This window comes from Arachis stenosperma, chromosome 5 (genome assembly GCF_014773155.1).
Source record: "Arachis stenosperma cultivar V10309 chromosome 5, arast.V10309.gnm1.PFL2, whole genome shotgun sequence".
Taxonomy (NCBI): Eukaryota; Viridiplantae; Streptophyta; class Magnoliopsida; order Fabales; family Fabaceae; genus Arachis; species Arachis stenosperma.
In genome coordinates, this window is record NC_080381.1 from 117,436,527 (window position 1) to 117,451,727 (window position 15,201).

At 48.1% G+C, this 15,201-nt stretch overlaps 1 protein-coding gene across 1 annotated transcript; it reads left to right on the top strand.

Moving 5' to 3' along the window:
- Positions 1-13,233: 13,233 nt before the first annotated feature.
- On the top strand, positions 13,234-14,906 carry LOC130979864 (alkane hydroxylase MAH1-like). Its single transcript, XM_057903411.1, has one exon. The coding sequence runs from the start codon at positions 13,267-13,269 to the stop codon at positions 14,809-14,811; it is 1,545 nt and encodes a 514-aa protein (XP_057759394.1). The 5' UTR covers positions 13,234-13,266; the 3' UTR covers positions 14,812-14,906.
- The last annotated feature ends 295 nt before the right edge of the window (positions 14,907-15,201 follow it).

Consider the following 15,201-nt stretch of genomic DNA (forward strand, 5'->3'; position numbering starts at 1 on the left):
ACAGCTCGAACTCGGCCTTCCGGGCTATCACCGCGCCACGCAGGAGGGTACGGTACATCCACCTCGCCTGCCCGGCAAGGGATGACTCATGAAAGTACTCTTCAGTACCGGGAATTAGCTGGGAGTCTATAAAGTTCCCGGCGTCAAAGTTCCTCTCCATGACGGTAAGGACCCCCTCAGGACTAGACGACGCCTTCCTCTTCCTCTTGAAGCTGGGGACTTCCTCCACCTCTTCATCAGCATCCGGTTTAGGTGTGGAATCCCCAGTGCCGATCACCTCACGGAAAGGGGAAGCATGGACCGCCTTGTCGCCTTCAATCACGGCACCTTGAGCCGAGGTGCCGATCTCGTCGGCTGCAGCCCTCTGTTCGGGAGCAGCCTTGTCCTCCGGAGGAGCAGCAGGACCCTCAGTGGCGGACTTCTCGTTACCCTCCTCTTCATCACTACCACATAGGAAGGTTTGGAACAAGTCGGGAAGACCCGTTACTTCGGCAGACATTCCCACTGCAAAAAAGAGAAAGGGAGAGAGACGGGGAAGTCGGTTAGTCGCAACAAACTATTAATAAAACAAGAAAAAACAAGACGGAATGAGCAGAGGCTTCTCACAAATATAGCTACGACCGGCCTCCCGATCGCCCATAAGAAGGTGAGGGTTCACATGATTCCGCCCGAAGACCGCCATCAACACGTCGGCGATCTTTCTATCCACCGCCGACATGTCCTTATAGGTTACCTTAACGAAAGCATTGGATCCCGCCCCGAAACTCCAATAGGTCGGGATAAGCCGTACCCCCTCTAATGACAACCAAAAGGGATGACGACCTTTGACAGGACGGACCTTGAAATATTTGTCCTTAAACCCATGATAGGAGTCCTCAAACAAACCAAAAATCCTCCGACCCTGGGCAGATCGGAAGGACATGAACCCCTTTTTATGTTTCCCTTCCTTTGAAGGGTTTGTAAGGTTGAAGAAGAAAAGAAAAACACTCACGGACACCGGCAGCTCGAGGTATTCACAAACCATCTCGAAACAGCGGATCGAGGCCCAACTGTTCGGATGCAACTGTGACGGCGCCACGGAAATTCGACTTAGAAACGCCATTTGGAAGGCCGAGAGCGGAATACGAACTCCGACTTGGGTGAACATGGACTTGTAGAACCAAATCCAGTCGGCAACTCGTGGGTGTTGGAAGTTGATCTCATACAATCGTTCGTGAGGAGCCGGGACAAAAACGTCATAATTGGCTTCCTCATCAGTCCCTCCGCACAAGTACTCGGCTTGTCGGAACTCGGTGAGCTCCTCCTCGCCCATTTGATTAGGCGAGTCCTTCACGTCGGAAACGACCCAAGCATAGGGATCGTACGCCGCAGGAGAAGGGGAAGCCCAGGAAACCGTGCGAGCCATACCTACATGGGGGGACCATCCAGTCAGTCTAAGAGATCGGTTGCTCAGGCCGAATACAAACACTACCCCCACGACTTCCCGACTAAGGCCCAAAAAGGATTAAAACACGAAAGGACCAAGAAAAACCTACCCTGGAATGGTACTTTCCCCCCTGACACATCTAACCGCCATTAAAAGGCTACGCAACAACAACAAAAAACAAACAGCAAACATGCAAGAACAATGCATAAAAGGGAGAATAGTTCGAAAATTACCTGAATTAGCAGAAGAAGGATGGAGCAGTTGGTAATGGAAGATGCGAAGGGAGAGACGCGCAGGGGCACTACAAAGAGATGTTGAGGTTTGGGAGCACGAAGAAGGTGGAAAAAGGGGGATATGAAAGAAAGAAAGGAGTACCAAAACTGGCTGTTTAAAAAACTACCCTCTAGAAAGCGCGAAACATCAGAGGGCAGAATGGTCTTTTCAGTCAGGGTTTTTCACCCCATTATGAGCATTTAATGCTCGGCACTAGGAACGATGCGACGAAACGGTTGCTTGTGCAACCAAAGGACACACGCGTTGGGGGCATGCCCCCCCACGAACAGCCGACCAGACGAACCCGAATGAGAGGTGAGACGACGCGCCATTGATAGCTCCCACGACTACCATTGGCGCGTGGGGGCACTGTTACGGCCTGGCCCAAAGAGCCAACGGGTCGACCCGACCCGAGCTCCACCCGGCCCGGCTCCGCATCCTTCAAACGACCCGGACACGTGCCCTGTGCGGCTCACACACGGCTACGGGACAGTGTCCTAGAGAACCTGGGCCTGTCCCCATGAGGGGCCCACTACTGACAAGTATATAAAGGGAAGATTGGCTCTTCCCCGAGGTACGTCACCTTTTCCATATCGTTTTCCCCCGCCTGCACACTAGCTGACTAGAGCGTCGGAGTGTCTTTGCAGGTGGCACCCCCCATTTTCCCTTCCCAACGGGAGCTCGGCTACGTGGCAAATCCGGGCTTAGCGCAACCGCCACCGAGGCATCCTCCCCCATCTCATAACAACCCGATCTGTCCGGTAACCGACACAGAACAATTATGAAACATATATTTTTCAAGTTGATTGAATGACAGAAAAATGTCGGCAATTGAGATTTTAATCAAAAGAAACGCATTATACTTAAAAGAATGTCAAAATCCAGTAAAAGCCTCAGTAGGAATTACATACACCTTCCTCAAACCACTCTAACCCATCAAATATAAAATCTAAAAAAATTAATAAAAATAGAAGCACTTTTATTCAATTAATAGATAATGAAAAATAAATATTAATATTCTACGATAGATACAATACCTTTAAAGAGTAATAAGATAAGTTTCAAAAAACCAATTTATAAATAAAGTAGATTTTTTTTTCAATAAAATTTACTTGAACGAAGTCATAACATATAAACATATGAAGACAAAAGAATTATTTTATAGAAGATCGTACTAATTGTCTCATTTACTTAATTCCATTGGCAACAATGAAATAGTCTATAGTTTCCAAATCTATGAGAAGTTACCACTCCCCAAAGTACTTCTTTTGATCAAGGCAAAAAATTAAACTTTATATCTTCCTCTGTTCCCTTGTTGAAATTGTTTCAAATTAATTAGTTACATATATATATGAAGAACAAAATTACGGTAGATACGGCAACACTAATAATATAACTATATTAATGTGCGGTAAGAAAAGTTTAGAAAATGTTCTGTGTCGGTTACCGGACAGATCGGGTTGTTATGAGATGGGGGAGGATGCCTCGGTTGCGGTTGCACTAAGCCCGGATTTGCCACGTAGCTGAGCTCCCGTTGGGAAGGGAAAATAGGGGGTGCCACCTGCAAAGACACTCCGACGCTCTAGTCAGCTAGTGTGCAGGCGGGGGAAAACGATATGGAAAAGGTGACGTACCTCAGGGGAAGAGCCAATCTTCCCTTTATATACTTGTCAGTAGTGGGCCCCTCATGGGGACAGGCCCAGGTTCTCTAGGACACTGTCCCGTAGCCGTGTGTGAGCCGCACAGGGCACGTGTCCGGGTCGTTTGAAGGATGCGGAGCCGGGCCGGGTGGAGCTCGGGTCGGGTCGACCCGTTGGCTCTTTGGGCCAGGCCGTAACAGTGCCCCCACGCGCCAATGGTAGTCGTGGGAGCTATCAATGGCGCGTCGTCTCACCTCTCATTCGGGTTCGTCTGGTCGGCTGTTCGTGGGGGGGCATGCCCCCAACGCGTGTGTCCTTTGGTTGCACAAGCAACCGTTTCGTCGCATCGTTCCTAGTGCCGAGCATTAAATGCTCATAATGGGGTAAAAAACCCTGACTGAAAAGACCATTCTGCCCTCTGATGTTTCGCGCTTTCTAGAGGGTAGTTTTTTAAACAGCCAGTTTTGGTACTCCTTTCTTTCTTTCATATCCCCCTTTTTCCACCTTCTTCGTGCTCCCAAACCTCAACATCTCTTTGTAGTGCCCCTGCGCGTCTCTCCCTTCGCATCTTCCATTACCAACTGCTCCATCCTTCTTCTGCTAATTCAGGTAATTTTCGAACTATTCTCCCTTTTATGCATTGTTCTTGCATGTTTGCTGTTTGTTTTTTGTTGTTGTTGCGTAGCCTTTTAATGGCGGTTAGATGTGTCAGGGGGGAAAGTACCATTCCAGGGTAGGTTTTTCTTGGTCCTTTCGTGTTTTAATCCTTTTTGGGCCTTAGTCGGGAAGTCGTGGGGGTAGTGTTTGTATTCGGCCTGAGCAACCGATCTCTTAGACTGACTGGATGGTCCCCCCATGTAGGTATGGCTCGCACGGTTTCCTGGGCTTCCCCTTCTCCTGCGGCGTACGATCCCTATGCTTGGGTCGTTTCCGACGTGAAGGACTCGCCTAATCAAATGGGCGAGGAGGAGCTCACCGAGTTCCGACAAGCCGAGTACTTGTGCGGAGGGACTGATGAGGAAGCCAATTATGACGTTTTTGTCCCGGCTCCTCACGAACGATTGTATGAGATCAACTTCCAACACCCACGAGTTTCCGACTGGATTTGGTTCTACAAGTCCATGTTCACCCAAGTCGGAGTTCGTATTCCGCTCTCGGCCTTCCAAATGGCGTTTCTAAGTCGAATTTCCGTGGCGCCGTCACAGTTGCATCCGAACAGTTGGGCCTCGATCCGCTGTTTCGAGATGGTTTGTGAATACCTCGAGCTGCCGGTGTCCGTGAGTGTTTTTCTTTTCTTCTTCAACCTTACAAACCCTTCAAAGGAAGGGAAACATAAAAAGGGGTTCATGTCCTTCCGATCTGCCCAGGGTCGGAGGATTTTTGGTTTGTTTGAGGACTCCTATCATGGGTTTAAGGACAAATATTTCAAGGTCCGTCCTGTCAAAGGTCGTCATCCCTTTTGGTTGTCATTAGAGGGGGTACGGCTTATCCCGACCTATTGGAGTTTCGGGGCGGGATCCAATGCTTTCGTTAAGGTAACCTATAAGGACATGTCGGCGGTGGATAGAAAGATCGCCGACGTGTTGATGGCGGTCTTCGGGCGGAATCATGTGAACCCTCACCTTCTTATGGGTGATCGGGAGGCCGGTCGTAGCTATATTTGTGAGAAGCCTCTGCTCATTCCGTCTTGTTTTTTCTTGCTTTTATTAATAGTTTGTTGCGACTAACCGACTTCCCCGTCTCTCTCCCTTTCTCTTTTTTGCAGTGGGAATGTCTGCCGAAGTAACGGGTCTTCCCGACTTGTTCCAAACCTTCCTATATGGTAGTGATGAAGAGGAGGGTAACGAGAAGTCCGCCACTGAGGGTCCTGCTGCTCCTCCGGAGGACAAGGCTGCTCCCGAGCAGAGGGCTGCAGTCGACGAGATCGGCACCTCGGCTCAAGGTGCCGTGATTGAAGGCGACAAGGCGGTCCATGCTTCCCCTTTCCGTGAGGTGATCGGCACTGGGGATTCCACACCTAAACCGGATGCTGATGAAGAGGTGGAGGAAGTCCCCAGCTTCAAGAGGAAGAGGAAGGCGTCGTCTAGTCCTGAGGGGGTCCTTACCGTCATGGAGAGGAACTTTGACGCCGGGAACTTTATAGACTCCCAGCTAATTCCCGGTACTGAAGAGTACTTTCATGAGTCATCCCTTGCCGGGCAGGCGAGGTGGATGTACCGTACCCTCCTGCGTGGCGCGGTGATAGCCCGGAAGGCCGAGTTCGAGCTGTCTGGGATGGAGTCCCTCCGCAGGAGGTTGGAGTCTGCCGGGAAGGCCAATAATGGGCTAAAAAGTGAAGTTGAGACCCTTCGTGAGCAATTGACCCAATCTCAGGAAAAGCTTGACGCCGCCGAGAAGAAAGCTACTGCTGCCGAACAGAAGGCTACTACTGCCGAACAGAAGGCCACTACTGCTGAGAAAAAACTGGAGGAGTCGGACGCGACGGTTGCACGTCTGGTCGAGCGTGAAATGGCTTTGGAGAGTCAGGTCGGCGCGGCGCAGAAGCGGGTGGCCGAAGTCGAGAAAGAGAAGCAGGCCGTGGAGGCCGAACTGGCAACATGGAAGGCAAAGTATAAAGACGTCGTCAAACAAGGGAAGGGTGCGATTTTGGCGACCGAGGAGGCCCTCAAAGCTCAAGTTAAAATTGTTGTCCCCGAGTTCGACACGTCGGCAATTAGTGTTTTCAAGGTCATTAAGGACGGCAAGATTGTTGACGTCCCCAAGAAATGAACTTTATGATTGAAATTTTGTAATGTGGCCGTTTTATTTTGGCTTGTGAACAATTTGACTTCTTAGTCGTTTGTCCGTTTTAATGTAATTAACTTTTTCTTATTCGTCTGGTCGTGTTATCGTCTCTATTAACCGTTATTGGTTTATAGTCGTCGCTTATATTAGCAGGTCGTGGCCTTTGCGTGGCCGTTTTTTACCGCGATAGTAGACGGGCTCCCGAGGTGATCAGTCCCGGGGCCGCGCATCGTTGTTGGGTTGTGATGGGGTGATTTGCCTGGGAAAAAGGAAAGGGAACAATACACGAGAGAAAATTTGCACAAGTATATCTTATTCGGTAATCGCATGAAGGACTCATAGGTTATACTGGAAATTTCAAATCCACAATTTAACCACTTAGCTTAGTTGGCCGGCGCGTCGCTCCATATGTTAGGAGTAGAACCTTCTCAAGTTGTTCGCGTTCCATGTCCTTGGGATTTCTTTACCATCGAGCCTTTCCAACTTGAACGCGCCCCTACCCATCTCTTTTTTGATTCTATAGGGGCCTTCCCAGTTTGCCGCCAGCTTGCCCGCTCCAGGGGTCGGTGGGCCGATGTCGTTTCGTCTCAGGACGAGGTCGTTTGGTCCGAACTCCCTTTTGAGCACTTTGGTGTTGTAGCGTAGGGTCATTCTTTGTTTCAGTGCGGTTTCTGTCAAATGGGCCATTTCTCTGGCTTCATCTATCAAGTCCTTTTCCACGGCTTCCTCTACTCCCTTCAAAAGTAGCCGGGGGCTCGGCTCCCCGATTTCTACGGGTATTACCGCATCCAACCCGTATGTTAGCCGGAAGGGGGTCTCTTTAGTGGAGGATTGTTCGGTTGTTCGGTAGGACCAAAGTACCGAGGCTAGCTCGTCGGCCCAAGCGCCCTTTTTATTATCCAAACGCTTTTTCAGCCCTAAAAGGATGATCTTGTTCGCGGACTCCACCTGTCCATTTGTCTGGGGGTGTTCCACGGAGGAGAATCTCTGTCTTATACCCAGGCCAGCGAGAAATTCCATGAACTTTTTGTCGGTAAATTGCGTGCCATTGTCCGAGATGACGACTTCCGGGATCCCGAATCGCGTTATTACCTGCCTCCACAAGAACGTCCTGCAATTGGATGAGGATATGCTAGCTAGCGGTTCAGCTTCTATCCATTTGGTGTAGTAATCAATGGCAACTATGAGGTACTTGACCTGCCCGGGACCAACAGGGAAGGGTCCCAAGAGGTCGATTCCCCATTGAGAGAATGGCCGGGAGGACGTTAACAAGCTTAACTCGGAGGCCGGTGCCCTGTGGAAATTGGCATTTTCTTGGCACTTGACGCATTTTTTGACGAACTCTTTGGAGTCTGCCATCATTGACGGCCAATAATATCCGGCTCGAACTAATTTTCTTGCCAGGGCCTTGCCTCCTATGTGGTCCGCAGCAGCCTTCATGGACTTCCCTGAGGACGTAGTCCGTTTGGTCGGGGTGTAAGCACTTTAATAGGGGTTGGTTGAGCCCTTTTCTGAACAGCTGTCCCTGGATGACGGCGTATTTGGCTGCTTCCCTTCTCAGTTTTGCCGCGTCCTTCTCGTCGTCAGGGAGTTTGCCGTTTTCCAGGAAACCAGTGATGGGGTCTAGCCATGAAGGGCTCAGTCTTGTCATGTGCAGGGTGACTGCTGGCTCTCTCGCCATACCTTGGATAAGAGATCGGTTACCTTCTCCCGGTTTAGTGCTGGCCAACTTTGATAGGAGGTCTGCCCGTGTGTTCCTTTCTCTAGGCACGTGGTGGACCGTGACCTCCTCAAATTTTTGGCTTAAGCTTTTGACTTTTTCCAAGTACTTTTGCAATAGCGGGTCTTTGGCTTGGTAGCTCCCGTTTACCTGGGAGGTGATGACCTGAGAGTCGCTGCATATTTCTAGCCTTGTTGCCCCGACTTCTGCTGCTAGGGTCAAGCCCCCTATAAGAGCTTCGTATTCTGCCTAGTTGTTCGAAACGGGGAATTCGAACCTGATCGACTGTTCGTATACGACTACCACCGGGCTTTCCAGGATGATCCCGGCGCCTCCAAACGTCTGGTTGGAAGCCCCGTCCACATGGAGCTTCCACCGTGTGCTCGCTTCTTCGGTTGGGTCCCCGGTTACCTCCACCAGAAAATCTGCCATCGCCTGTGCCTTGATGGCTTGCCGGGGTTCGTACCGTATGTTGTATTGGAAGAGTTCAATGGACCAAGTCATCATTCTCCCCGCTAGGTCGGGTTTTTGAAGCACTTGTCGGATCCCTTGGTCCGTTCTCACGACAACCTGGTGACTTTGGAAGTATTGCTTCAACCTTCGTGAGGAGGTCAAGAGCGCCAGAGCTAGCTTTTCTAGCTTGCTGTACCTTAATTCTGCCCCTTGCAGGGCTCTGCTTATGAAATAGACCGGCTGTTGAGCCCTTCCTTCTTCCCGCACCAGAACTGCGGCCAGGGCTTCTCCTGTTATGGCGAGGTACAGGTATAGCGGCTCTCCGTCCTTTGGCTTCCCCAGCACAGGTGGTGCCGCCAGGATTTCCTTGAAGTGTTGAAAGGCTTCCTCACATGCAGGTGTCCACTCGAACACCGTCCCCTTTTTCATGAGGTTAAAGAATGGCAAGGCCTTTGCTGCCGATGCTCCGAGAAACCGCGATAACGAGGTCAGCCGCCCCGCCAATCTTTGGACGTCCTTAATGCAACATGGGCTCTTCATCTGGAGTACCGCCTGGCACTTCTCCGGGTTGGCCTCTACCCCTCTCTGAGTTATCATAAATCCTAGGAACTTGCCAGCTTCCATGGCGAAGGCACATTTGAGGGGGTTCAACCTCATGCCGTTTTGCCGGAGAGATGCGAATACGTTCTCCAGATCCTCCAGGAGGTCGTCTGATCGCGTTGTTTTCGCGAGGACATCGTCGACGTAGACTTCCACCGTTTTGCCTATAAGATCCCGGAATATTTTGCTCATCAGCCTCTGGTATGTCGCTCCTGCATTTTTTAGGCCGAACGGCATCACCTTGTAACAGAAGGTTCCTCCTGGCGTTATGAACGCCGTTTTGTCTTCGTCTGGACGGTGCATCGGTATCTGGTTATACCCGGAGTATGCGTCCATGAAGCTGAGGTAACGGTAGCCCGCCGCAGCGTCGACGAGCGCGTCTATGTTGGGGAGGGGGAAACAATCCTTTGGGCATGCCTTGTTAAGGTCAGAGTAGTCTACACACATTCTCCATTTGCCGTTGTGCTTTTTCACTAGAACAACATTCGAGAGCCACGTCGAGTAGTCTATTTCTCGTATGAAACCTGCTTCAAGGAGGCTGGCCGTCTGCCTGGCCACTTCCTCCGCCCTTTCTGTCGACATCTTCCTTCTGCGTTGTGTTACCGGGCGTGTTCCTGGCCTGACGGCCAGGTGGTGCGACATGATTTTCGGGTCTATACCCGGCATATCGGCAGGCGTCCAGGCAAACAAGTCCCTGTTGGTCCTTATCATCTCGATCAAGGGCTCCTTTAACTCTTGCGGGAGGTTCTTGTTAATGAACGTGAATTTCTCCTCCGTGTCACCGATTCTGAACTTTTCCAGGTCCCCTTCTGGTTCCGGTCTAGGTTTGTCGTCCACCCTGGCGTCCAGGTCATCCAGGAACACACCAGACGCCTCTTTTGATTTCTTTCTCAGGGAGAGGCTGGCATTGTCGCAAGCGACCGCCGTCTCGAGATCCCCTCTTATGGACCCTATAGATCCTTCATCGGTAACGAACTTCATGACTAGCAGCTTTGTGTTGATTACCGCTTCAACATCGTTTATCGTCTTCCTACCCAAGATGATGTTATAGGCGGTGGAATCTCGGAGGATCACGAACTCAGCCATTGTCGACCTTCGACCTTGGGTTTGTCCTACCGAGATCGGTAGGGATATTACTCCGTCAGGTTTGATGAAGTTGTCGCCTAGCCCAATGACCCCGTGATGATGGGTCGTCAGATCGGCGTCCCTCAGCCCTAGTGCGTCGAACACGTTGCGGAACATGATGTTTGAATCAGCCCCTGTGTCGACAAGGATGCGTTTGACGAGGCCGGTTCCCACTCTGGCCGTGATGACCATGGGGGGGTTTTCCGGGGCGTCGTCGAACCATTTGTCCTCCGGGCCGAAAGAAATGGACGGAGGCTTCTTAGAGTTTCGCGCCAACGAGGAGGAAACCGCCAAGACCTTAGCATCTTTCTTGTGCGCCGATCGGGACTTCGGCGCGGTGTTTTTGGCTGTTACCACGTTTATCACCGTGAGGCCGTGGTCCCTATCTTCTGGCTCTTGTCGCCGCTTCGCTGAACGGGTTTTGGCTTCTTCGTCATGGTCGCGGTGGCGTCTCCTCGGCTCTCTGATGAGATGGGAGAATTCTGCTAGCTTGCCTTCCCTTATCGCTTGTTCCAGTGCATCTTTTAGGTCAAAGCAGTCCTGCGTTTGGTGACCGTAACCTTTGTGATAGTCGCAATAGAGGTTCTTGTTTCCTCCCGTACAGTCCTTGAGTGGTCGGGGCTTCGGCAGGATCCCCTTCTCGGCTATTTGCTGATAAACTTCCATGATGGGGAGAGTGAGTGGCGTGTAATTGGCGAATTTCCCGACCCGGCGAAATGACCTGGGAGCCTTGTTTGGTGCTTCCTCCCTGACTTGTTCTTTCAGCCTCTCTCCATTGCCAGGTTGTCGAGATTGGGGGTAGCCGGACTGCCGTTTATTGGCAGCCACGACTCGGCTGACTTCCTCATCGTTTATGTATTCTTTAGCTACCGTCTGGATCTCGTGCATCGTCCAGACTGGTTTCGTGGTGAGGTGTTTGCGAAAGTTTTCGTTAAGAAGGCCGTTCGTCAGACAAAGGCTGGCCACCGAATCGGTTAGGCCGTCGATTTCCAGGCACTCGTCGTTAAACCGATCCAGGTATTTTCTGGTCGACTCTCCTTGTCTCTGGGTTACCCTCAGAAGGTTTATCGGGTGTTTTGCCTTTGCAATTCGGGTTGTGAACTGGGCGAGGAATGCACGACTGATGTCCGTGAAACCGCGGATGGATCCCTGAGGTAAGCCGTTGAACCATCTGATCGCGGGTCCCGCAAGGGTCACCGGAAAAGCTCGGCACCTCACCTCGTCCCCTACTCCCTCTAGATTCATCCTTGCCTCAAAGGCAGTGAGGTGTTCTAGGGGGTCTTGAGTCCCATCGTACCTCATGTCCGTCGGCTTGTCGAAGTGCTTCGGCAGCCGGACCTCGAGGATGGAATGGTGGAACGGGGTGGTGCCCATTATCACAGGTTGTCGTGTCCTGTTGGACCTCCCGTCTTCGCGGCCTCGCGACGTGCGGCGCGTCTCCTTGCCTCGGGAATATATTATCGTATCATTCCGCCTCCTCGGAATCGGGGATTCTTTCCGGGTGCTCTCCGCTTCCGTTCTGGATGCGGGGGCATGCCGCGGACGGCCCCGGTAAGAGTCTCCTTCCTGGCTTTCGGAGGATGGGGTGTAGCTGGGATCGGTAACTCGTTCGCCACGTTCCTGGTCAGCCAATTGCCGCTCCAGGTTTTGAACCCTGTGACGTAGCTCTTGCATTATTATGGCGCTGTCGCCGCCCGTTCCTCCGAAGGGTCGGGTTCTCGTGTGTTGTTCGGTGTGTTGTCGGGGGGACCCTCGTCGCCCTCTCTGTGAGGCGACAGATGCCGCCCCTTCTGCCCCGGCTCCCCGGCCCTGGTCTCCGGGACCCAGCACAACATCCATTGATCGTCCCCACAGACGGCGCCAATGTTCTGTGTCGGTTATCGGACAGATCGGGTTGTTATGAGATGGGGGAGGATGCCTCGGTTGCGGTTGCGCTAAGCCCGGATTTGCCACGTAGCCGAGCTCCCGTTGGGAAGGAAAAATGGGGGGTGCCACCTGCAAAGACACTCCGACGCTCTAGTCAGCTAGTGTGCAGGCGGGGGAAAACGATATGGAAAAGGTGACGTACCTCGGGGGAAGAGCCAATCTTCCCTTTATATACTTGTCAGTAGTGGGCCCCTCATGGGGACAGGCCTAGGTTCTCTAGGACACTGTCCCGTAGCCGTGTGTGAGCCGCACAGGGCACGTGTCCGGGTCGTTTGAAGGATGCGGAGCCGGGCCGGGTGGAGCTCAGGTCGGGTCGACCCGTTGGCTCTTTGGGCCAGGCCGTAGCAGAAAATATATGAAGTGACATGTATAAATTAAATTAAATATATATAAATATGTAGTGCTAATTTTTAATGTGAACAAAAACTTTTGCAAAACCTAATCTAATTCCAAAATCTCAGCTTTAAAAAGCTTGACAATATTGGGCTGAGATTTAATTTTCTTGGTCATCATGATGAGTCATAGACCTAACTCTTCATAATTACATGTCAGGGCTACTTCCAATGCAACACTTTCGCCTTCTCAACTTTAGAAAAAACTTGACAATATTGGGCTGAGATTTATTTTCTTGGTCACCATGATGAGTCATATAGGCCTAACTCTTTAATTATATAACAATCCTGCTAAAAAATTAATAGGAGTTTAACTAACAACAAATCAACAAATATTTTTAAACTGTATTTTATATTAATTAATTAATTAAAAATTATTTTTAAATTGCACTCTATACTTAAAGTGATAATGCCAAAGTTGATTAATTCATCTCAGCGTACTTTTATTTCATGGAGACAAAGTACGAACATTATAATGGTCCAAAAAATTATTCATACTATAAAAGTAAAAAGGGGCCTATTAGTTATATGGCGGTGAAAATTGATTTTGAGAAGGTTTATGATGACCTTAACTGAAACTATATCACATCTGTTTTGCTGATGATATTGTGCTTTTTGGTGAGACATCCATAGAACAGGTAGATCTAACTAGAGATAATAACGCACTCTTAATGCTTATTGGTTCGTAGTACAATAATTGATTTTAATTACATCTCTATCACGCAGTTAGGATAAATATCGTTTGTGACTTTGTGGACTCCATGAATTGCCTAGTAAACACATCATCTTTATATGGACCACCTCTACAATAATTGATATTGATTAGTAAAAAAAAATTGACATATATATATATATGACATGCGAGAATATATAAGAACACAAAACATACAACCAACTCATCAAAACACACTTATCTTTGTTGATTTTATGATGATAACAGCAATCTTTTGCTATGTAGCAATAATTGCATCAATATTTTGCTACTTATTATATTATTTTTTCCATAGGAGATTATCTTGCAAGAGTCCTCTCCTAATAGATTGGCCTGTCCTTGGAATGTTACCACAATTATTGTGGAATTTGTATCGGATCCATGATTTCTTAGTTGATATTTTGAGACAACATGGGAGAACCGGTGAATTCATGGGACCTTGGTTCACCAAAATGAACTATATGATCACTAGTGACCCCATGAATGTTCATCACATAATGAGCAAGAGTTTCGATAACTATGTCAAGGGCCCTGAATTTCGCCAGATCTTCCAAGTCTTTGGGGATGGTATTTTCGCCACAGATTCCGAGAGATGGAGATACCACAGACTGTTGCTCCACTCTGTTTTCAAGAATAGAAGCTTCGAGATGTTTCTAGAGAAAACGATTCAAAAGAAAGTGGCAAATGATTTGATTCCTGTATTAGAACATGTGGTACACCAACATGTTGAGGTGGATCTACAAGATGTGTTCAATCGCTTCACATTCGACAACATTTGCAACATCATTTTGGGGTATGATCCTCATTGTCTTGCTATTGATCTCCCTCAAGTTATTGCATATGAGAAGGCTTTTAATGAAGCTGAAGAATCCATATTCTATAGACATGTAGTGCCTAAAGGTGTTTGGAAGCTACAAAAATTGCTTCAAATTGGTCAAGAGAGAAAGATGACACAAGCTTGCAAAATATTTGACCAATTCTTATATTCATGCATAGCAACTAAGCGCAAAGAGTTAAGTAAGTATACAAAAATTGATGAGTCTCATGATCATGTTGACTTGCTCACTTCTTTAATGAGAGAAGAAGAAGAAGATCAACTACATGATGATAAATTCTTAAGAGACTTAGCATTTAATCTTTTTGTAGCCGGAAGAGATACTATAACTTCAGCTCTTACTTGGTTCTTTTGGCTTGTTGCTACAAACCCATTAGTAGAAGCTAAGATTCTTGATGAAATCAAAGAAAATTTTGGGTTCAATAATGATGATGAAATGAAGCACAAAGTTTTAGGCATAGAGGAGGTGAAAAAGCTAGTTTATCTCCATGGTGCTTTTTGTGAGTCTTTGAGACTTTTTCCTCCTATTCCTTTTGAGAGGAAGCAACCAATCAAAAGTGACATACTCCCAAGTGGACATCATGTGAATCCAAGTACAATGATCTTACTTTCTTTGTTTGCAATGGGAAGGTTTGAAGAGATATGGGGAAAAGATTGCTTGGAGTTCAAGCCAGAGAGATGGATCTCTAATAAAGGTAGTGTTGTTCATGTGCCATCTTATAAGTTCATTAGTTTCAATGCGGGTCCTAGAACTTGTTTGGGAAAGGACATATCTTTTATCCAATTGAAGATGGTGGCAGCTTCTATTTTGTGCAATTATCATATTCATGTGGTGGAAGGTCATCAAGCTATTCCTAGTCTTTCAATTGTACTTCTAATGAAGCATGGTTTGAAAGTTAGGATAACTAAAAGACGGTGCAAGTAATTAGATGAATATAAGTTTTAATTTGTGATGTTTAATTTTAAGAGTTGTAAAAGCTGCTAGATTGTTACTATATAAATGTGTTAATTAGATAATAATTTCGAAAATCCTTACATATTTATAGAGTATCTATCTAGTTCATGTTTGGAGAATATGTAGGATAATTTATTCTGAATTTCTATTTAATTTCTCATGAATTCACAACATGTTCAAAAGTTCTAGAGAGTAATCAAAGTTAGTATTCAGAGCACGAATTAAAACAACGAATAATTGAGTTCATATTATCATATACTGTACATGGAGTTTATTGATTTGATATTAAATATAACAAAAATATTTGATAACAAAACAAAAATTAATTAAAAATAGTCAAAATTTATCTTATTTAAAATG